Consider the following 25,799-nt stretch of genomic DNA (forward strand, 5'->3'; position numbering starts at 1 on the left):
TCATATGATGTTTGAAATATATAGGCTTATATAAAAGCAAATATGTTTGCTTTCGTCAGCATTATTCACATGCATCTCAACTCATGGTACTTTTTTCTTTTCCTTATTGTCAATTTCTTTCTTGAAGAAAATAGTGCGTGCAAGCCCCGAAATTTTGTCAATAAATAATAACGGGAAATTATGGCTGCACAAAACTCATATTCTGTTAACAATATTACTCTTAATAATGTTGGTATGTTTATTAATGTTATATTTTTACGAATAGTTTTTTTAATTTTTATTGCAAAATTTAGCATTTCCTAATAATTGTTATAAATCTTTAAAAAAATGATAATAAATATACATTTAATTTTTTTACTTTATTTATTTTTGAATAAGCTCTATATTCTTATGTTAAATTTGAAAATTTATTGGCATATTAAATGTCATACATTTTAATTGTTTGCTTATGTTTCTGAATTTTTAAAAATGTGTTGTAATAATCTATATATATTTGGAAACTTTTAAGATTTAATAAAATATGTAAATTCAGTAGTTAAGTATTCAGTATTAAGTTTTTTTTATTAATTTCGTTTTATTAAGAAAAATAAATAAAAGGGTTAATAAAATTACTTGAGTCGCTTATTTGCAATGTTTTATGATGTATTAACTATACATCTAGAAATCGCAGTCAAAAAGGATGAATTATTAACTAACCTTTGTTTTAAAAATAATTTGATTTCAATACTTTTTAGCACAACCTGCAACATCCTTAAAACATAAATTTAAGAAAGATGAGGATGCCTAAGTCAGATTGCCTTGGTTATCAGCTTACCGAATGACAATGTGAACCCTTAAAATAATGTGTGTCCTCACTATGTATATGTGCTGACTCAACTTTTTTTCTAATGAAACTATTAGAAATTAGTATTGTGGCAGATTAAACCTCGATAAACAGTAGTAAAATAAAATAGTTTCATAGTTTGATTGCTACAGAAATATTAAAAAAGGCTGCAGTCAAATCCAACGTATCAGATGTAGATATCTTATATAAAGTTATGAATCAAGATTTGTAGACTCCATTGCATCCGAGAGCATTTGAAAACTTAGAGAATGAACTGATAGATTTTTTTGATGAGATTGCTACTGAGTGTAATTATTTTTTATAAATTCTATTTTCTTATTCTTATGCCTAAAAAAATTTTTAATATTTGATTCGTCATAAATTTTAACGAATTTGGGATGCATTCTTTCCCTTATATTTGGTGGATTACATGCCTAGTGATTATGATAATGAATTATTAACTAATAAGCATTAAGCTTTTAATATTCCTATATATAATAAAATATCTTTTCATATTTATTTAGGTTTGTTTTTATTGATATTTCTAATAATGTTTGAAATTTTTCTCTATTATTGCATTAATTATGTTTGTTCTCCATACAGAATTTTCAATTTCTGCATTCATGGATCTTGAAATAACCTGGGTCGATTAAGAATACCAAAATAAAAATATTGTCATTAAAAACATTTATTATCTATTATTGCAATATAACTAGTGTATGAATAACTTTTAAAAAATTATATTACGTTCTATAGGCTGCTTATCTTTTTATTCTTTCTCTTGGAACTCTGCAATTTTGTATTTATATACAGTTTAGTATTTGAATATGGTTTTCATACAATTCTCAAAATAACAATATGTTATACAACTTTTATAAGCATATTGTGGCATCATTTATCAAGTTCAGACTAGAAATAGATTAGATTAGCTGTAATTCATTGATGGGTATTTTATATATATATATATATATATATATTATGCATTTCATGTTAATCAAGATGAAAATATCTCTATGCTTTGAATTAATATAATATTAGCTATCTGGTTTCTGGAATACATTTACTTAATTTATTTAATCTTTTTTTTTATTTGTAAGCAAAATTTTAAGAACTTGTATCATGATAAAAGCTAGTTATGATATTAGATCACATATTTTCATCTAATATACAGCTACAAACATCATTTGAAAGAAAATAAAAATTCATAATAACATTTGACAGAATATTGATGCATTTACAATTGATTGGTGTATGGGGTTCCTTGTTTGTTTACATATATAATATTTGTATGTTAAAAATACTGATATAGAAAATAATAACAATTTAATATTGCAGAAATTATATTCTAATCTGATTTCAATTCATGCATTTTTGTAAAGTTTTTTTTTAATATAAAAATTGAATGATAGTGCAATGAAAATATGAACGATCCTATTATTGCTTTGCAACAAACATTTTCAGATTTCAATGATAATTAATTGTGATTATTATAATATGATGAGTTGACATGCTGCACTCCGCTGTGTGATGTATAAATAAGCATATATAACGATGATTAGGTACTTGTGCATTAATGCCACCGCAGCTACAGATTTGGCGGTTTTTGCGCTAATGCACCATTCAAATATTGCATTTTCTTGAAGTTCAACTGTTTTGATAATGTTGTTTATATATATATATATATATATATATATATAATATAAAATTTATTTTTAAAAGAATTCTTCTACTTAATTAATTCCCATATTGGTATTAAAAAAGGTATAATACTTTTATCGTGTTGTACTTTTTTTTTCCTTCTTATATTTACCTTAAAGTAAATCTGTACTTTAAAAAAATATGTGTTGTGTCAAACTAATGTTAAAAATATGTTTGATGTATTTAGCTTTTGTAAATCCAAATGCAAAATCATGTTTGAGGTTTCATTAAACATTGATGATGGTTTGTTGTGACTCCATTTACTCTACCAAGTTCATATTATTGTATATGGTTATAATTTTGAGCATTTTTTTGTAAACATTGCTATTATGAATGTATGCTATAGATTATATGCTAAAGCCTACCTTACATTTTTAACCTAGGCAGTAGTTGCTCGTAAATACTCTTGACAGATAAATATTGGAGCAATAAATATTTTATAAAATTATATTCATATGTCTGTGCATGTTTGATATTGAGAAAATTAGCACAAAAATTGGCTGCCTTTGGTGACCAGTTTATTTATCTATGTCATTGATGTTAAATGATTATGGAATATATAGTATTAAATGATTTATGGAATGTTTTTTACCTTGTTATTTAATAAGACTGATAAACATGACTTCACTTGAATCGTCTTACTGCAAACTTAAAAGTGTATTGACTACGAAATCAGAAGTGAAAATCTTACTACAGATTCAATGATTGTCAAAAACATGGATTGAATGTCTTGATGGATGAATTAGAATTCCATATTGTTATATATATGAAATTAAATTTAAAATGTTATTAAAATTAAGGTTAGAATTCTACAGAAATTAAACTGCTATCATTAAAAAGGTAATCTGCCTCCCCGCGGCAAAATAAAAGATGTCATAGAGAGACCACCACTTTATGGCAAGGCAAGAAATATCATTTAGAGGGCCAAAATATCTATTTCATTACAAAGAACATTTTTTGATTATATTAGAAATAAACTTAAAAAAAAAAAAACTATGTTGTGTTATGTATAAGTAGCTGCTTCAAATTATACTTAACATCTGTTCCTGCATTTCAGATTTTTTTTGCATAGTTGTTTTAGAATGAGCCTGTATAATTTAATAATGTTTTTTTGTATGGTTTTGTTATGTAGATTTCGGAACAATATCTATGTTGTTATTCTTTAATGTAATTCTTTTCATTTTTAGATCACCATACAGAAAAGAAACCTTTACAAAGTACTAGGAAAGCTATCTTAATATTAGTTGGAATATTTGTACTCTCTGTCTGTGGATTGTTTTATTTATATACATGCTTTCCTGAATTAGAAGAGTAAGTTATGTTTTGTGCTCAAATTTCATATTTTGTTTATATTTGTTTTATATTTCATTTTGAGGTAAACAGTAATAAAATATTTATGTACAATATCATATGCAATAAATTGTTTCAGTAATTTAATTATTTATTTCAGATGAGTTATTTTTTCTTAGTATTATGATCTAATATTTCTTCTTTCTCTAATCAATATGTTTCTATTTTTGAAGATTACAAAAAATTATGGGCAATAATTTTTCCACTATCATTTTCAATGACAGAAGATGTTAAATTCTCATATGCACCAATTTTCAACTCATTTTTGGGGAACTAAGCATTCTTACTATTGAATGCTGCTATTGGAAGAATGCTATATAATTGAAGATTTGAGCAATAATCTAATTTTAAACTGTTATCTTCCCTTTTCCATGACATCGCATATTAGCCTTGAATTATGGATGAATTTTCTCCCTTAAGAATTTAATAATCTAACTTTAGATCTATATGTTTTTTAAATGAAATACATTTAATGCCTTTGAGTGAGAAATTTATATTGTTTAAAATTATACTCCATTCTTAATTGCCTTTTTACTTTTCTGGTGTTAATTCTGTGAATGTTGCGAATTTCTTAATGTTTTTCTCTTAAAAAAAATCTCAAATACTGTTTTGTTGATTATCATATCTTATAGCGAATTGAAAGTGTTTTAAAAATTTGAGCCTCATTTGCCATTAATGTGTGAAGGAAAAGTAATTTATTATTCATTTTCTTTATTTTGATATCTTTTACTATAGAAAATCATATTATAAGAAATGAAATTTGTTAACAATTATATTAACTGAAGTTATTAATATTTCATTATTCTGACTTTTATGAGGTCATTGCTTTAAAAAAAACCTATATAAACAAAGGCTTTTTTTTAACTGATAAAAAATATAACAGATTATTTTTTTTAATGTGTTATTCCAAATATGCAATCATCAGATGTAATTTATCATTACTTATATTGCTTATTTCTCCCCCTAATGAGAAGGTAAATATTTTCTTATTGTTTTTAATTTTGAAAACAGAATCTGCTGACAAGGTTTCATATCTGAAAATAAATCTAACATTTTATTTATCATTATTACCATGTGTTTATTTTATATGCTTTGTAACTCTTAACCCATTGTATTTTAAAGTATAACTATCTTAAAATGCTTCTTGCATTATAATTTACTATCAAAATTATTCTTTCTCTTTGCAGGCATGAAAAACAGTATGTAAAATTACCCATGGATATAGAAGATGCTAAAAATCTAGGCAAAGTTCTTGCCAATTACAAAGACAGATATTACTTCACAGTGCTTCTAGCTTATTTTCTGACTTACATATTGTATCCTTTACATCTAATGTATGTGATTGAAATTTCTCACCCAACTTGGGTCATTGATGTTTCATTTATTGTGTAATAGCTGCTTTTGGTGACTTGCTAGTTCACAAATACTCATTGTTTAATTTCCATTAAATGCACAGATTGATATTCTTTGCTCCCACAATATTTACACATCAAATTGTTATTTATATTAAAATCATATTTTAATAACTTTATGTTGTATGTGAACCTTCTAAAGGGAGTTCAATCTGGTCAGATTATAGTGCCACTAAGAATATAACTGCTGAGGTAATCTATTTTCTAATGCTCTTTTTTCTTATGTGATATTGCAACTATACTCCATTTTTTATGTAAACTGATAAGATAATAATCTTTTTTCTTTAGTTTTTAACAATAAAAGTAAATCTTGCAATTAAAATTTAATGAGACAGTGAAAAACTATTTAAATCTCACTCCAATATTGGAAATTGCTAGAAATTATATAAATACATTAAAATTTTATAATTTAGGAAAAAGTGCCTGACAAATTAATAATATTAAAGAAAATCTTGTGCAATTCTCTATTAAAATTTCAAGAAAAAAATGTAAATTTCTTTGAGGTTCACTTTCCCATTTTCTTAAGTATATCTAAGCAAAATTTAGCAACTCTTGATCAGACTGTATGGCCTATTGATCACTAACTGACATACATTCTTCTTTATTAGTAGTAGAGATTGCCTAGAAATATACATTATATTGACATTTTTTTAACTGTCGGTATTTCACTAAAAATATTCATGAGCAAAACATTCAAAATCAAATTATGTATGTAAAACTAGTGGTTGTTTCATCATGCCCACATACTTTCAAATATGAATTTATTTCTTCATTAGCATAATAATAACCCAAGAAAAATATAATTAGCCCTAAAATTTAGTATTCCTTTATCCAATAAAACAGATTTGATCCTCTCCTATTTCATTATACTTAATGTTGGTTACAATAATTTTTTCGGATAAATTTCATCTTGCGTAATTCTTGCATTTGGTGTTGGTGGTGGTGTGTGTGTGGGGGGGGGGGGGTATCCATTAATATTAAAACATGAACTCTATAGATAACATCATTTGACTTATAGCTATCAAATTTGGTACATATGTACCTCATAGGGTAGGAATGTGCAACTTAATGTTATTTTTTTAAGTAATTTTAATTAAAAATAAGATAGGATTTTAAGGATTTCTTACTATAATTTCCAAAAATAATCCTGCTCAAAAATGATTTTTAAACTGTTTCAAAATATTAAGAATAGTGTATTTTTAATGATAATAGTTTACTTTAATAGTTAAACTGATTTTTAATGAACGTTGGTTTTTTTGCTCAATTTTTTACAATATTCTATTGCTGCTCTGAAATTAAAACCATTGTTTCATCAAATAATTATCTGCATGATTTTCTGCTATAGTAAAAAGCAAAAAAAGGGGGATTCTATTTAATACCTGTGTAACTTACAAGATGAATAAAAAAGTGGATCTACAGTACTGTGAAAGTTCAAAGATAGGTGAATTGTACAGTAACATTTTTATGATGTCATGGGACTGTTTTCCATATGAAAGGCTCATTTACACAATGAAAAGGACATACATAAATCTATTAATATAACATGTCTTTAATGTCTGGCAATCTGATGCAAAAAAATTAGTTTGCTGGTAGGAACTTTGGCATAAAATTATGGCCTAGTGATTTAATTGAAATTAAATACAGCTAATACCCCTGACAACCAAGTAATTGCCAAAGGTAGCTATTGTGTAATATTGACCATAAATGTGACACATTTGATAAACTTTGTAATTGAATCTGTATTGAACAGAATTTTAATTACTGAAGTGATTTTTCTGAGCAAAATAAGATTTTACTTGGCATTTATGATCTTAAAGATTTTAAACAACCCTATTTGGTTGTTAAGTTAATTGTTACTAATACTTTTGAAACTATATTTACTATTTATTTATGTTTATCATAATATTTTATTTAATTAAAATTACAATTTTGGTCATTTTTGAAATTCTTTAATCATACATTAATAATTTTTAACATTCAACTACATTTGAATAAATTTTAGGATAAAAAACATGCAAAGCTAAGATATGACAAATATGTTTATATAACCTTAACTTTAAATACAGTTTACAATCATTTGCCATTCCAGGATCTATATTTTTAAGTATTTTATCTGGATTTTTATATCCATTTCCACTGGCTATCTGTCTAGTGTGCACAGTAAGTAATATGTATTCATTTATTTAATCATGCTATTTCCTCTGACAATTAGATTATTGTACAGATTATTTTATTTACATTTAAAATAATATTTGATATAAACATTTCAATTCTTTACATCAAAGGAAGATTTTTAAATACTTCTCTCGGCCACTATGCTTAATTTTGACCTCCAAGGATTTTTTTATAGTCATTCACTTGAACTGCTTACAGTTTAATATTATTGCTTGCCTTTTTTCCTTACCACATCTCTTACACTGCTGTGAGAGAAAATTTTCAAACCTGTTGTTGGTAGGCATCATAATGATTACCCAATCACATGACTGACTTTAATCTTTCTAGTCATTAGAATCAAAAGAATAAACCAAGGATCCCTTATGACCAGCAAATTTTTGGCATATATGGTGTCAATTCCTGATATCATAATATCTTCTTAATACCACAAATATTGACAGTAAATAATTTCTGTTAGAATTTTGTCATTATGAATACGTGAACTTTAGTAAATTATTGTCATTATGAATACGTGAACTTTAGTAAATTATTGTCATTATGAATATGTGAACTTTAGTAAATTATTGTCATTATGAATACGTGAACTTTAGTAAATTATTGTCATTATGAATACGTGAACTTTAGTAAATTAGTTCCAATAAAGGTGTATATAAACTTTATTTGGCTGCTTTTAAAATGGATGTTTCAGAAATCGGAACAAAATTTATATGCTTGTATATTTGAGAATTTGATGAATCATTGGTTATTTGTTTTTATATTATAGTCCTTACTAAAATGCTGCTCATATAAAAGAAAGGCAGAATATAACCATTTTACAGAGCAGTCATTGTGCACATTATATGGACAGAATGTATAATTATTAAGAACTAAGTAGTATTCACTTACACACATTAATGCATATTATATTGTATAAATATACCTCAGTTCCGCTAGTGTGATGAGGATGTTTGGAAGGGTGAGCCATCTCAGGTGTTGTCCTCGTCATCTGACTGTGATTAAAAATTACAAGGTTCATTCCAAAATGGCCGTAGTGTTGCTTTAAAACAGGACATTAATATACTGAACTGACTTATTAATGCACATCCATGAATCTAATTTTTTAAAATTTTGTGCCACTGAATTAATAATGTTAATTTCAATATTTTTTTAATACTTCTGATTGTATGTGTTCTGTATTGTAATAGAAATTGCTTCTATTGAAAAGGAAATTTGTTTCAGTGTTCTGCTCTTGGAGCATCCTTTTGTTACCTTCTTTCGTCTCAACTGGGAAGAAAAATAGTGCAAAGATATTTTCCTGAAAGAGCAGCAAAATGGTCTTATCAGGTAAATTGCTTTCAAAAGAGCAAAAAATAATTTAATGGAATTTAATTTTCCTTTTTTTTTTCTATTATTAATTCACTTATTACTCTTGGTATTTTTGATGATTTTGAACATATTTTTTATTGCTCCAAATTTGGTTGTTCCTGATTCAGATGTCTATATTTGACTTAAGTATATACATTAAGTAATTGTCTAGAATACTAACTATTAATTATTTGGTTTATTTATATTTATCTTTGTTATACTTTTTTATATGAATATTGCATTTATTATTCATTAAAGCAGTGACATATTTTCAAATAATCATTGTAATTGCAAAAGGGCTAATCATAAGTCTGTTATTCTAGCTTCTATACTTTTTTTTTAAAATCCTTGTTTTATACAATAAAGGAAGTGTATCCAGATAAATTTATTGCACTTACAACCATGGAATTTGGCACACATGTCGTCATGATGTTGACTCAATGCTCTTCAAAGCCCCAAAATTTTAAAATTCAATGAGGGAAAAAAAGTGTTATTTAATGTTTTTTGTCGTTTTGGATGATTTTTTACATATTTTCCCCATAATATGGCTCTTGATGACTGTAGGAGGGGAAAAATCTTTGTTGTAATTTGAGTTTTAAGATATTTTTTTTTTAATTATTCATCCCCCCCCTCCCAAATGAAACTAAAATTTCTGCATTCAAAATTTTATTTCCTGTAATTTTTTCATATTTTTAAGTGATTAATTGAACATTTCTCACTAATTAAAAAAAAAATGGTCGGAATGCCTTCATAGATTGATTTTTAATTCATTGTTTTCCAGATGAGTTTAAAGTTTATTTGATGATCTAGATTCAAGAAGAGGTCTGTGCATATAATTGTTACCAAATAGTAAAAAAAATATATATATATTGATTCTGCAAATGCCAAGATGTATTTTATGCTTCTCATAGTAAGCCAGTAGAACATATGTGGAAATCATGAGCATTGATATGAAACAATGACTTTCTGAATTTTTGGAATGGCTATTGGTGTTTTTCCACCTAAAAGATAGATGTTAAGTGAAATAGTTTTTTTTTTTTTTTTTTTTTTTTTTTTTTTTCGATTTCTCTAGAAAGTGGGAAGTGGTAAAAGGCAGGTGATCACTAACATATCTAGAGATTGGGAGCTTTCATATGAAATAACAATCTTTAAAATTGATCTGGATTTCACTAACATTCATTGGGCCATAGGCAATAATGTGAAATTACTGCTTTTAGAAATTTTGTAAGATAAAAAAATTTATGTATTTTTTAAAAAATCAATTGTATTTTTTTTTTCAGTAAATTAAAACAAGTTCTTAAGATTTCTTTTAAAGTTACCTGTTACATCCTGTTTTCTATAACACTTAGAAGTTATAAAAAAGTTAGTAGTTTAGAAAAAAACTTGATCTATCCTAATGTTTAATGAAATTATTCTGAATGGAATTTTGTATTATAAAGCGTGTATTTGAACGTAATTTTGTTTTGAATGGAAAAAAAAATCCTTATTTTTTTTTAATGAATTTATAATTGAAATTAAACTTTTTATGGCCGTGATATTCTTTTTGTGGCTCTAAAACATGTAGAAGAAATTATTACATCAATATCCTATGATGTAGTTAAATCATAATTTTATTTTTTGAAAATATTTTTATAATCATATATCTGTTTCTTTGTTTTGTGTGTGTGCATATGTGATTTTTTTTCCCAGTTTAAATTTTTTTCTTAATTTGCACTGTTCTGAAATACTCAACAATTACTTTTAACAAATTTCTAGTTTAAATTTGCTTATTTATCTCCAAATGCTTTAAATTTAATAAAAACTTGTAACTGTTTTCTTATTGTAGGTAAATAAACATCGAGATCGCTTGCTGAATTACATTATTTTCCTGCGTATCACTCCATTCTTGCCTAACTGGTTTATAAATATTACTTCTCCTGTGATTGGGGTACCTGCTTATCCTTTCATATTTGGAACATTCTTGGGTAAGAAGTTCTGATTTTGCAAAATGCTATTAGAAAAAAAATCATATTAATCTTTCTTCATTTAGTTGTTAACAATATCTTCTATTTATAATTTGAAAAGCATAGAAATTACAACTAAGTGCAAAGATAAATTAATGCAATAATTTAATGTAAAGCATCAATGATTGCACTTTACCTAAGGGTTTAATGATTGCACCTAGTATCATGAATCACGTAAATTTTTATTGTTGTGCCCAGTTTAGTCATAACATTGCACTGATTTTAGTGTTTTGAATTCTGTTTAATAAGCAAGAATATCATAATTAATCCCAAGATTACTTATAAATAGAAAGATTAGGCCCATCCGGAATGAATACATTGATGGTATAACTATAGACCAATGTTGTTGCTATTGTTATTGGCTATGTTGCATTTTTCCAATGTTAAGAAAAGAATGAGTTTAAAGATTCTTTTTTAAGCAAGAAGAGAAAAATAATATATAAATCTTTTTCTCTCCTCCTGAAATATAACTTTTAAGTTCGTAACTTTAACTTCATATTTCAAAAACAAATTTTGGAGAGTAATAAAATACTTATCAATATTGGTTCTTATTTGATCTTTATTGAGAGAAATAAGGAGATAATTACATTCAAACCCCTTACTTTTTAGAATGATTTTTTAAAAGTATTTTAAGACATTCAATTTTTAAGAAATTAATTAGACTATATAATTTCACTTGCAATAATTTAAAAAAAAAGTATTCCTTTAAGTAAAATTACTTAATTCTACTCCATCTAATCATTATAGAATAAAGTCAGATATTTTTAAAAATGTTCTTTAATTTAATTTTAAAATTTATTTAGAATTAGTAAAGAATAAAATATGAATAAATATTAGATAAAAATTAGAATGAATAAATATGTTTAAAAATCTGTTAATTTCTGTCTTGTATGATAATTTTTTACACAATATCTACAGTCTGTAATTGAATTACTCATATATATACTGCATCCTTAATATTTAGTAATATATGTATATAATAGATTCATACATGGTAGAGTTAAGAACAAAATCTGGTTATTACTAATAACCATTTAATCATATTGACCATCACATTTTTGCATACATGATAATAACCATATATTATATGAAAATTTTTGAGTAGTTCAATGCATCATTACTTCTCTTATGCAGCCCCCCCCCAAAAAAAAAATGTTATTTAGTTACATGGTTCGGCAACATCTCTAGCTATTGATAGATTGCATAGTTGTGCTTTCCAAAAATAAATAAGTGCAATAAAATTTCAGTTTTCTCTTCTATCTGATGCTATTGAATAGTTGGTGGTGGGGGGGGGGGGGAGAGAATTACATATGTAAATGAATTGGTAAGAAATATGAAAAGTTTCTAGGAAGAAGGAAAATTGTTAAAAGATGCTCAGTTTGCCTGCATGATTATGTTTAGGAAGAGATACTGTAAATATGAATATAACTTTTTAGTTCATTCAATACATAATTTACATTTCTACTGTGGTTTTATTAAATATTTGTATAAGAATAATCTTTTCTATCTTGAAAATTCACTATTTATCACTTCTCAGGCATCTGTATAATTTTCTTAGTTTCATTTTCCTGTTGAATTTATCTTCATAATGTCATTATGTTTTATAAAGTCATGCTTTTCAGATTTCTCCAACTTTGTTCTATGTTGTTTAAAGTGAAAGTATCAAAACAAAATCAATATTTTGTGTTTACCTATAAAATTCTTTTTTTATAATTATTTTGCTTGGATGATACTCCAAAGATTTTTGTTTTTTTATTGATAATTCTAAAAATATTTGTGTGCATGATTTTCTTTATGTATTATCATGCAAGAACTTAATGTTGTTTTGGTTTTGAGGTTTTTGAAGCATCAATTTTTTGCTTTTAGAATGATTAGAAAATTTGACTTTGGTGTCAGTACTTCAGTAAGAGTAATCTCTTACTGAAGTACTGACACCAAAGTTTGAGTATTTGCAATGTTAAGATCCATCCTTTCTTTTATTTACAAATTCAGATTTTCTGAATGCAGCTTTTTTATAACTTAAAATTAAATGCTTCTTGTTCTTCTTTCTTTGAACACCTCTATAGTTTGGTAAAAATAGATTTTTGAAAAAACAAATTTATTATTTTGAATTATTGTTAAGTAAACCAAGTGGAAAGAATATGGAATGACTTTCATTTACAATGAACACAGAAATTGTATGCAATAGAAATTTGTGTTGTGATTTTGGATGGTATAAATACAAAGAACTATCTTTCATTGAATAATTTCTAACCATTTTTATAAATAGAATATATTTATTAATTGACATTTTAAATTATGTTAAATGTCTACTACCTTTGGAATAATTCTCAGAATGACATAAAGTGCAGAAAAACCCTTTGTGCATCTCAGTGACCTAATAATTGATTGTTTTTGGATACTTTCCGAGTTAACCCTTATCTTATAAAATTATGAATTGTTGATGTTAAGTAAGATCTTCTGAGTTTTTTTTATGCTATTTTATTTTTATATAATAATTGGGTTTTGAAGAGTATATATAGTCCATGGTTGGTACAATACATTAGGAAAAAATGATTTGCCGTATATCAATGTGCAATTTATTTTAAAATTTTTACATATGAACTTGTTTTATCATATCTGTTTAATAAGCATGTTATAAAAACAACATTCATTCCTTAAAGCCTCAACATATGGTTATTTTACACATGATCATCATTTTTATGTGAAGATTTGCAAATTCATTTCATATTAACCCAATATAGAGGTAAAACAAATCGGCTCTTATTATACTTTATCGTATATAAAGTATGCTAGTAAAAAGTATTAAAAAAAAAGTCTTTAAAAAATTCAAACTTTTTTTTCTCATTTCAGACTTCTCTGAGTCCGAAAAACGCATTTTTGGAATCATGTCTGTGAATACAAAAAAACGCTTTGAGCTAGACGGATGAAATTTGATATGTTATCTTTTCTAAATTTGCAGGATTTATCAAATTTTGTATGAAATCCACTCAGATAAGGTGTATCTTTTTGAATTTAAGTTAACTCGATAATTAGAAACGATAAAAGATAGATGGTTTAAATTTGGTGCACAAATTTTACATCCAAAACGTATATATGCTACAAATGTGAAACCAAATCTGTCAAGTTTGACTCTATATCAATTTGTACTTTCATAATTATATAAACTGAATCTCAAAATTATAATGACTTAAATATATGAAATTTGAATTCAGTTTTGTGACAGTACAATTGTAATTCTAAGTCCAATTTTGTTTTTAATCGTCAGAAAGTGGAGTTCAAAATACACATTGTTTCCTGATATTTGTAGTTACTGCTTCCTGAAAATTTACTACCAAAGGTCATGTTTAATAGATTCTTTCATAATTGTTATTTGCCAGTGGCATGTCCTACTTCTATACAAGATCTTTTACTAGAAAGTTTCAGGGATGACACTCCAGCTGGATTTACAAAATATTAAAGATTGCTGTTTTTGATATTAAAAAGTGTGCTGAAGGTGTTATTTATGTGCATGTGTGCGGGCCTTTTAACACCTTAATTATACATATTTGTAATTATTTTAAAAATTATTTTAAATCAAAGGCATTATTTGAATTCTTATTGCATACTCATTTATTAATACGTTTGTATTTTCAACCTTCTATCTGAGATATTAATTAATCCAATACTCAGAATCCTTACTTTAGTCATTTAAGAATTCTTGTGTTACTGATAGATAAATATTTGGGCAATTTTATTTCTTTGTCTTTCATTTAAATTTCAGTTACAGAAATGTAGCAAAAGGTGTACAGGGAATTAAGCCTTTTAAATAAGTAAAGCTACTGACATTTGCAAGGGCATGGGAATAGAAAAATATGACTTTCAAAAAGTTACTTTCTGCCTTGTTATGTCCCTTACATAAATAGAATTTTAGTGGTTTGCAGTTTCTTTTGCATAAATGCAGTCATTGATTTATTGCAAAATTTATTTTAGTTGTTACTAATAAGTCTTATCTTTTGAAGGTGTTGCCCCTCCCTCATTTGTGATGATTCAAGCTGGAACAACACTGCATGAATTGACCTCATCTGCTGATATTTATTCAATGAAATCAATATTTATGTTGTGTCTTATGGCCGGTGTCTCTTTATTACCTATATTATTTAAAAGAAAACTACAAGAAAAATTAGAATAATTGTCACATTTTGTTGTAAAAACTGTATATGTGTTATAAATATATACATATTTATATTTTAAAAATTTTCATTCTTGGAGCTCGAGGATGAAAGGGATCAATTTTTCAAAATATTTCATTTTTTATACTCTTTGTTTTAAAATTAATTTATCTGTGAACTTTTCAGCTTACTTTTCATTTAAAGTGGAAGCAATTTTAATTTTTAGGCTTTCTTTTTATCATTTTTATTTCAATGTTTTGTTTTTTTATTTTATTTTAAATGAATAGAGAATATGCAAAAGAAACTTCATTAACTATCTTTATCTCCTTAAGTATTAAACATTTTACAAACTAAACCAATATTAAAAACAGATATTCAATGAGATATTGTTGAAATGTATCACTGTATGATAATCTTAAAAACTTTCAAGATAGACAATTTTAAGAATATTAATACAGATTATGGGAATGAAAATGAAGTAATGATTAATATATAGTTTTGAAAAAAAAATCTTTTGTAGCTATTTTTACTTATTCATATATTTAATATTATAATGGTAAAAAAAGTCCTAGCTTGAAAAAAAAAATTGAATTTTACATGAAATAATTTTTATTTATTTATTTATTTTATTTTTTGTATGAAAAATGGTTGGATTAAACATTTGTAATGAATTTGAAAAAATGATTGTAATGAATTTTAAAAAATATATATTTAATATGAATTTGCTTTAAATACTCTTTGCTCCAAAATTCATTGAAGGCATGGAGGTGCTAGATTTGACTTTTATATGAATATAAGTTTATAATATAATATTGGCATAATAATTATGTTTTAAATAGCATTAAATCTAAATAAAATGGATATGCTGCAATTTAGAAAAACAAAATAAAGATGACATTTGTCATGATTTATTACAATATGCGATGCATTTTTATTATAACTTTTGAATACCTAAAAATATCAATTGTAGTGATTTTATTTGTAAAGGCATCAAGCGAATAATAATTATTTTAAAAAAAACTCTTCACCCAACTTGGGAAAATATGCAGCTTTGACCTCTAATAAACCGCAGCAAAGTTTCATAATAAAATGAAAACATTTCCATTTCATTTTTTAGGTTTCTTACTTTGTTTTGATTTTTCTAAAATGTACTTTTCATGCCGTTATCCTATTTCTTTCGATCAATGCATTTTAAGGCTACTTAATGTACTTTGCAAACTGTTTCCATGTGGGACCAGCCTAGTTACTGTATGTGTTTAATGCACTACTGAGAATAGCATCAGTGTACTAGCATTCAAATTTCTTCACATATCAAATATTTTGATATAGAAACCTGTAAGTCCAATTTAATATGAATTGCTGGTTCTTTATCTAGTCTTATTTCAGCATTTAACTATTAAGTTTTATAATTATATTATAATTATGATAATATAAAAGAATTGTATTAGAATCTAATTGCATGTCATGAAAAAGAATTTTGTTTGCTGTTATATTCTGTTAAGTTTTTAAGCTTGTTAAATAAACCAAAAACCCAGAAAGTATCTTTTGTCTTATTATAATGGTTGGATAAAAAACACATGTATTAAAAAAAGAAATACAAAACATTTATTTTCAGGATTACATGCACATTAAATAAAATAACATTTATTTACAATACAAGCACATAAGTAGTATGATTTAAGCTGCTAATTCCCATTACATTCATGTAATGAAAGAGAAGGGATAAATTTAATTACTGTAGCTTAGAAAAATATTCTAAAAATAGATCTTCATAAATTTATTAATAAGGCACAAGGCATTATTCATTTAATGTATTCCTTATTTATATATTAATTATATAATTCTTTACGAATACAATATACTTTTGCAACACAAACTGTATAAAATGTCAATTAAGAATTTCAATTAGGGGGAAAAGGCAGTTGTCATTTCACACATCAATTGTAACAAATAAGATTTTGAAAATAAATATTAAATTTCTTCTCAAAATAATTCAATAACTATTTTAAAAATCATTTTCAGAAAATGAATGAATTTTAATACTTTTTTTTTTAAACCTTGATCACAGACAAATTTTTTAAAAAGTTCTCGCTTTCAACATCATTCAGTTTTAAAAAAATGATAAATAATTACGGGATGAATGACTTCTAGTACAGACTGATCCCTTTGATGTAAATGCATTTAAAAACGTTTCAAATTTTTATATTGTATCACTGATGTTCCTGCATTTGTAGGAGGCACTTTCTATGGTCTAGTTCTTCATAATCATGGGCATCTCTTGCGCTTTTGGGTATTCGAGAAACATCAACAAAAACTTCATCAGTATAAACATTCTCATGCAAAAGCTGAGGTTCAAAAATGGCTCTCTTCCTTTTTTCTAGTATTTCATCAATAGCCAAACGTCGATCAAGTGTAGCCAAATTATTCATGTATTCGGTAGTGTTGAGTCTATCCCTTGAAAATAAGCGGGCCCGATTCACAGTAATTCGATTTTCTGTAAAAGAGAAAACAATTGTTACATTAGTTTAAAATTTCCAAAGCAAATATATTCATAACATAAAATATTAGTTAGTCAGCATAGAGATCAAAGTTTCCTGAACTATAGATTCCCTAACAGAATCGTGTACATTGCTCACGAAAGTGTTTGCAATCATTGCTTTAGAAAAAGTGAGAAGGCCCTCTTCATTGTCAAATATTTTGCTGAAAACTATCTGATTAAATAACCTGTATGTCATGTTTACCATTAATGAAAGTTACATTAGCTTTATTTCTCAACTTGTGAGCACAAAGGATCACAAAAGAACAAAAAAGTTTAAGAAGCCCTGCAATGGATAGGACAGTAGTTAGAACAGAAAACAATGGCTTTACACCATCCATTTTACCAAAATTTTACATGAACTATGAGATTCTTTCTAAGCTTACCTATAACTACGCCCACATATTTTATAACCAATTCCACAAGACAAAATTTCCACAACTTACATTTCCTCATTCAGCTTTCTTATTAAAACAGCTGATAATGTCAGATGCCAATAAATCTAGTACAAGATAAATTTTAGACAGAAAATTACTTAATGCACGATCTCGGGGGGGGGGGGGATTTTATCATGAGTCCCAGTATCTTCCTAGAAATAATGATGCTCTTTTAGGCCAGTTCCCCTCTTCCTAAAACCTGCTGGAGTCAAAACGGCTATAACTGATAAATCCCCCTTCGGAACGGTTCGTGCGCAACGAACGGAAATGCCCTCCGTACAATAATCTAAACTTGAGGACAAAAGGATTCTTTTGGCTACTCAATCTCCCCCCCCCCACACACACACACACACTTGACTGGGAACAATTCGAAAGAACCCATTTTCCCACTTGCTGTGTCAGTTGAAAACATTTCCTAATCCTTTCTTTCTATAATCTGATACAATGGAAATTAGCCGGCGAGTTTGTTTTTTTACCTCAAAATTTACATTTTAGCTTCGAGCAACACGGAAATCTCATCTCAATTGTTTCATAAGTTTAATGATGAAAGTATTTTCACATTCTGTGTACATGTTACGGTCAATGAGAATAATCGGTTATTATTAATACTAACCGTCATTATTAATAATAACCGCTTCTTCACTTTAACCGGTTATTATCAATAATCCCCAATGAGGTTTGGTCAATGTGATTAAACGGTTTATATAGGATCGGGGCATGGATGTGCCTCTTTGTAGATGTTTTTTATATTTGCTATGAAGTTTTTCTATGATATTTTTTCTAACTTCTTTTTCTTTATTTCATAATTAGTCTCGTCTTCTTTTTTTTGTGGGGGGGGGGGGTCAATCAATGTTTTCTCCAATATTTTCCGGAGGTGCCACGGTTCCTGAATTTTAGAGGAGCGGAAATTCCACGAAGATTTCGGGGGAGGGGTTGACTTCCTCATATATACACCCTTCGATGGATTTAAATACACAAAAAATGCGGTAAAATAACTATCTCAATTTGTGAAAAATAATATTAACGCCAAAAACTGACAACGAAAGAATTGGGTGCTTAACTTGTAAAATAAACAATCAACTGATATTGCTAATAGATAAACTGTTGCTAATAGATAAAAATAAAAAATCACGAAAAACTGACATTGACCAAATTTCATTGGCTATTATTAATACTAACCGGTTAATGTGATAAATGCTCATAAATTATTCACTTTAACCGGTTTATTTGATTATTATTAATAATGACCGATGATTATAAATAATTGGGTGTTAGTATTAACAATAACCGATTTTTCAGATTGATCGTAACATGTGTAATGATTAAAAGTAAAAAGCGATTTTGGACAACAAAAAGCCCCCCCCCCCTCCCATCTAGCGTCTAATGATATCAATATTTATGAAATGGAATAAAATGAATGATGACCAGTGTATCAAAATATCCAAATCAAATTGAATGTCAATAATATTCTAAAACCGAAAGTATTCCAGGCTGTGGCAGTAAGTTTTATGCACCCATTCTATTTGAATAAATTAAAGGATGATAAATATTCATACTTCCACATATTAGAAGTTCGTCGTGTTTTAAAATAATGTTTATAGTCAAATTTACTACAGTAAAAAGTGTTAAGCAACATCATAGTGTTAAGCAATATCATTTTATTTCCACTATGAACTGCGACAGGCTAATAATCCACTTATAGAATCGCAATTAAAAAAATATTAAGTTTAACGGCCACTCACGCAGCATGTGTGATAGCCGGAACAACAGTTAATACCCACTCAAACAACACGAGTGGGATGATACTATCGAGGATCATTGGGGATACCACATTTTCTGCGTGACGATTGATAAGACATAAAACAAATGTGGACACTACAAACTGGCTTCATATTTCAGAGCTAAGTCTTTGATATTAGATAAATATTGTTTTATTCCCGATTTTAAAATTACCACACAAAGGAAAAATATTAAATTTGTTGCATTAAATGTGATATTATTATTGTTTGTTTTGTGTTATGTAAATGTCGCACATACTGTGTTATTACGTGAATTTACATAAAGTTTTTTTTTAATAAATTCTTTAAAAATATTGGCGGCCCCTGGTGACGTTTGACTGCGCAGATGTGCGGCCTATAAAAGTGTTAAATGCTAGATGCAAGGAATTGTGCAATTCAAATGCACTATAGATTTTAGGTTTAGTTTAGTTATATTAACGTCCCGTTTTAAACCAACACTAGGATTATTTTGGAACGGACCTCGTTATTTTGAATCGTTATCAGATGACGAGGACGATACCTGTGATGACATTCCCTCTCCAAACTTCCACACCACACCAGCGGGAGAACGTTGGAGCCGACGGATTTAACTTGCACCAAACCTACTTACACAACGGTTCTTCGATAGAATTGTGTCTCGAATCTGAAACCCTCCGGTTCCGAAGTAGAGACCTTATCATCTGGCCACCGCGGCCCCTGTAGATTTTAGGAGTGTCTTGAATAAGTAAATATTAATGGTATGTAAATATAATACGAAAACCGACAAAGGAAATGCACTGCATAAAACTCATGCCGGAAAATATTCTTTAAAATATTAACATAAACAACATATATGTAATTTATATCTTCGTACATACATATAAGGATATTAAATTATTAAAAAATACAGGGCACTTAATCATTAAGGGAGAAGGTTCATTCAGATTTCTGTTAAACAGAAAGAAGAATTAAATAAAATAATGCAATAAAACGAACTGTAACAAAATCTTGAACATAAACCCAACTCCATTTCATTCATTCCAGTGTCTTGGAATAATAACTCATAAGCAACATAATTTTTTTTCAGAATGTTAACAGGCATGGATTAGTGTCTACTTGTATAAAAGCTATTTTTACGAAGTTATTTCTAATGATTCGGAATAACTCACGCGCACGTTAGCCGCTGTCATTCACACGATTTTATCTTCACCAACGCAAAATAAAAACTACGTATTTGTTATAAATCACATTGACTTAAAAATCAGATGTCATGAAAAAACCGCGTATTTCAATAACTGCGAAATGAAAATGCATTAAAATAGAATAAAATCAGCCTTTATCTAATCGTAGAGTAAAAATCGACCAAACGATAACGACATATACACAAGATTAGAATCGGCGTGACAAGATTCGCGGTGATAAAATGAGTACGCATCGTGAAGCGTCTATAAAATTATATTACGCTCTTGAAACAAATCTGGGCGGTGCCAGCACAAACAATCGGAGGATGAAGCGTCACTTTACAAAGAGTATCCCATTCAGATAAGTGAACGCAGCTGTTCAATGAGTTCTCTGCTAAGTGCCCACTGATAACTCCATGAGAATGATATCAAAAGAGAGGCTTCCTGATCGAATAACTTTTGAGCAGCAGCTGGAACTAAAGATCCATATTGAAAATTCGGTAACAGAAAAGGGAAAGTGGTCTCCAGAAAACATTCTCGCTCACTCTCTAATAAAGATATTATATCAGAGAACGCCTTGCATGCCATTGGCTTACAATAGTTATGAAATATTAACTTTTGGCATGAATTTGGTATTTTGACTGAATCTATCGTGTCATCTAGCATTTTTACTGAATCTATAGCGATTTCTTTTTGGCGATTCATTTCAGGCATAATAATAGTAATAGTATCCGAAGATCGAATGTGTGCTTTAGATGCGTTTTCGACTGAAATCAAAATGCCACACAGAACTACAATTGTAATCACAAAATCGCATAGCAATTCGTCCTATTCAAGTCACTGCGCTTTTGAATGATCGTGTTTACAAGCTTCTGAAGGTACAGTTCGACACAGAAGGTACAGTCAATCCCTAATACGATTTGACTTACAATCGGATAGGAGTCAACAGATGTTACATCTGTGCACTGAATTTTATCCATCTAGCTTTCATCGTTTCGTAGTTAACGCATTAGCTTATATTCGAACAGACAGATTTCCTATGAATTTCTTATGCGTTCTTGCACAAAATTTCATAGAAACCTAGAAATTTGGTGTAAAGTTCATATACCAAATTTTATCTGTCTAGTTCAAAGCGTTTTTCAATTATCTTTGTTATAGACAGACACAGCGGCAATTATATATATATATATATATATATATATATATATATATATATATATATATATATATACTCAGGGAGGTCTAAAACGTGGAAATTCATCAAAATCTGAAGTTCGTATTCTTTGACGATTACAATACTTTCGTATACGAGAAAGTGAAAAGATAGAAAATTAATTACCCTCAAGGATGTAGACAGTAAACCTTCTAACAGAAATCGTTCAACATAGAAAAACAACGTATTTTAGAAAAGCAATTTTTTCTATTTGCCGCAAGAAATTCGTACAGCACTTAATTTACAGTTTAGAACATATTGATAAAATAGAATAGACGAATCAAGCATTACTGAAGGATAAATAAAATGAGAATTCGTTAAACAGTATAAGTTTATTGAATGGAACTTAATCTGTAAAGCGTTCTTGCAAGAAAGATAAGATTTTTTTAAAAATCGAAGGAAAAAAAATGTGACCATTTCCATTGGAAAAGGGACAAAATATATTATATTTGTAATAATTTCTGTTGTCCTGTTAAACGTGTGATTACCATGGATATGCATTTAGACCTCAGCTATTCAAGATCGACTGCATCATTAAAAGGATTGAGGTATTCAATTAGAATAAAAACGCGACTGTATTTGATCCAAAATTTTTATAAAATCGGTTTAATTAGTTAATAATAATCGCTATAAACTGTTACTAATAAACATATCAGTTAATAAGCATATTGTATATATTGTAGCATATATAAGCATATTGTAGTTTTCTGGATTAAAAATATTTTTCAATGAATTTTTCTTAATACAGAAATTTAGAAAAGTTCTAGCGCTGTCAATATTCCATCTGGGATCAAAACCGAGTTGAACATTTGGGTTCAATGTGTCTGATTAATAAATGTACTAATCAAAAGCACGTGTTGGTTTCCCAAACGGGATATCTCTTCGTCATCCCCCCCCCACACACACACACGCCTGCAGCATGAATCAGCATGAAACGATGTGCCAGGGATGTCGGCAGATGTCCTGATCATCTGCTGCTCGGAAGTTTCAAAAAGGAAGTTATTTTTTTCCCCTATTCACATGCCTAGATAAATATAAAATTATAGATTGAATATAAAATTTATTAGGATTATTGAAGATATTACTACCAGATATGTGATATTAATTTAATTGCATTATTTAATATCATCATTAGCGCTTGGAGATTTTCTTTTTCAATTCTTCAGACCAAAGATTTCTTTCTAAAAATGTTAGGTAAACATTCTGTTTTATTCGCTTTGCGACGTTTGGCGTTTGTTTTGCCAGTATTGCTTGAAATATTTAATGAAAGTAATTATTACGTCGTAAAAAGTATATATATTAATTGCACTTGATGGTGAAATGGTGACAAAGAAGAAAGAAGAAAAAATAAAGCTTTAATTAATAGAATTAATTTAAATCAACATTATTTGTTGATTTTTCGATTATACCAAGGAATAGCTTTCCGAATTATTTACCCTTTTTCGAATAACGCAGATTTTTCGTCTTTCGACTAACAATCGTCTGAATACTTATGCAATACATGTGTTAACCCTATCTTGCGCGTGTGTGTTTATTTCCTTAAAGCTGCAGCAATTCTACTTCTAATTATAATACATTTTTGTCTCAAACACAAATAAAAAAAATCAATTATTTTTTGGGGGGGAGGGGGGGGGATTGGTGAAAATGTAGATTTTTTTCCAAGCATGCTTTTTTTAATGCTTAAGATCTGAGCTCAATAAAAATTAAATGAATTACTGAGATGACAAGAAAGGATTTTTTTTAAGGCTGTATGAAGTAAAGACATCTCAATGAAGTGTTTGTAGATTAATTTTCTATTCGATTTTTTCGAATACGAATTAAAAAAACGAAAATTAACATGCAAAAATAAATATTTACAAAAAAAAAAGCCCTGCATGTATATAATATTTAGCAAAGTGATTACATTTCTTTTCAAATGAAAATTATTCTAAAAGAAGCGCTTACTTATTAAGTAACAAGAAAAAAATTTATTAGAAGGAAGAAGACGAATAAAAAAAACACCTGCGAATCACTTATAAATACTGAAAAAAAAATTTCTAATGGTAAGAAATCTCCAGAGCGTACGAGGAAAAAGTCAAGTTTCATTATTGGTCCTTAATTAATACAGAAGAAAAAATTTTTAAGAGGCGAAAACAATTCATTGCTCTATCCGTGCGTATCATTAAGAATGAACAAACACCATAAATAATGAAATAATAAAAACAGGACGCCCACTGACACTTCATAACGAATTAGAGCGAAAATGTATTCTGCATGCCTTAATCCCATCCACCAATGATCATAAGCAAGCCACTCACACCCTTTCCTCAAACAAAAAAAAAATAAAAAAATCCTCCCACAATTTCTCGCAACATCTCGCTGGCAACTTGTTAATCGGAGGCTAATTCTTTGAAATTCAACTTTCGAGCAAATACCCATCGCTCACATGCCAAGATAGTCCAAGTGGCATTTAAGAAAGCCGATACCCATCGTAGAATAAATATCCGGATGCGCATGGCACTCAGCGGGAGAGAAAATCGTCTGCTGGGTCGGGAGGCACATGATAAGCACTGTGTAAGCAAAAAAAAAGGGGGGAGGAGGAGGGCAGATAATGAAAGCCCGCCATCGTGCTCCAGACGGAAGGATGATGTTACAAATGCCCATCACTTCCATTAGAGGGTTCTTTTCTTTTTCAGAAGTGGGCAGGAGTAACACAGCATAGTAGGATTATTTGACGCATCAAATGAACTCATGTGATGAACAAACTGAAGGAAATTGTGTTTTCCTTCATAAAGATGATTATATATTTTTGTTATTTAACGAAAGATAAAACAGTTAAATAATTCCATGTTCTCATGCAGAAGCCTAAAGACATGTCATCAACATTTGTTAATAAATAGAATGAGAAAAAAAAATGGATGGCAATTAAAAACATACGAATCAGTTAAATGGAAGACAGCGCCCCATGACAAAATGAACACCACATATCATCAAGTATCTTATGTTTTATTTTCGTACGGTTGTTTAAAAAACATATGATGCTCTTGCGATTTTCATCCAGCAAATGTAGCAATAGAATCCACAAGAAAATCATCTCGGTACATTAGATACATTTTATGAGATTAGGAAATAACCTCATTGATATTTTTATGCATAAATTAATGATTTATTTATTCTTATTTAGTTTTAGTTGAAAACTTGAAAAGTTAGTTGTTATAGGTTGTTAAGAGAGAAAAGGTTACTTTATAAAAATTCACAAATTCATTCATTTTTCCTCCTTTATAAATGATGGTGTCTTCCGAACATGCTTGTGATATATAATTGGTATCTGTTAAAGAGATAGCAAAAAAGAGACAATCTAATATCCGAAACACGGGCGTGAAACATTGAAACACAAGTATTAAGGAAGTAATAAAGAAAAAAATGAAATGCTTTGTAAGTCTGAATCTTTTCGGTTTGGGAAAAACAGTACGAGTAAAAGCAATGAAATAGGCTGAAACACAGATTTTTGTTGTTGTTGTTGTTGTTTGTTTGGGTTTTTTTAATTTTTTTTTTTTGTTTTTTTTTTTTTTTCCAAGGCAATAGCAATAGCAATAATGAATAAAACCGGTAATAGATAGGATATACCCCACTTTCAAAGTATACCATATTAGTGCAAAAGTACTTTCTATTTAACTATATTTTACAAAATAAAATCCATTATTTATTAAAATACCCGACTTAATCAAATACCCAAAGGA

At 28.0% G+C, this 25,799-nt stretch overlaps 2 protein-coding genes across 2 annotated transcripts in view; one reads left to right on the forward strand and one right to left on the reverse strand.

Annotated features, from left to right (window-relative positions):
* Positions 1–96: 96 nt before the first annotated feature.
* LOC129972619 (transmembrane protein 41B-like) lies at positions 97–16,485 on the forward strand. Its single transcript, XM_056086821.1, has 7 exons — positions 97–232; positions 3,709–3,832; positions 5,059–5,187; positions 7,350–7,443; positions 8,677–8,781; positions 10,628–10,766; positions 14,807–16,485. The coding sequence occupies exons 1-7, from the start codon at positions 181–183 to the stop codon at positions 14,974–14,976; spliced, it is 813 nt and encodes a 270-aa protein (XP_055942796.1). The 5' UTR covers positions 97–180; the 3' UTR covers positions 14,977–16,485.
* Positions 16,486–16,584: 99 nt separating this feature from the next.
* The window catches only part of LOC129972442 (uncharacterized), a 47,653-nt gene continuing 38,438 nt past the window's right edge, over positions 16,585–25,799 (reverse strand). The window contains exon 2 of the mRNA XM_056086580.1: positions 16,585–17,450. Within this exon, the coding sequence (XP_055942555.1) occupies positions 17,167–17,450 (284 nt within the window). The 3' untranslated portion in view covers positions 16,585–17,166. The remainder of the gene's footprint in view (positions 17,451–25,799) is intronic.

This window comes from Argiope bruennichi, chromosome 6 (genome assembly GCF_947563725.1).
Source record: "Argiope bruennichi chromosome 6, qqArgBrue1.1, whole genome shotgun sequence".
Classification (NCBI taxonomy): Eukaryota; Metazoa; Arthropoda; class Arachnida; order Araneae; family Araneidae; genus Argiope; species Argiope bruennichi.

Excerpts from the sequence above, each read along its gene's own strand:
- LOC129972619 (XM_056086821.1), top strand. The coding sequence starts at position 181 with ATGGCTGCACAAAACTCATATTCTGTTAACAATATTACTCTTAATAAT. Across the intron at positions 7,444-8,676 it reads CTATCTGTCTAGTGTGCACA|TGTTCTGCTCTTGGAGCATC; the intron begins GTAAGTAATATG and ends AATTTGTTTCAG. Across the intron at positions 10,767-14,806 it reads CATATTTGGAACATTCTTGG|GTGTTGCCCCTCCCTCATTT; the intron begins GTAAGAAGTTCT and ends TATCTTTTGAAG.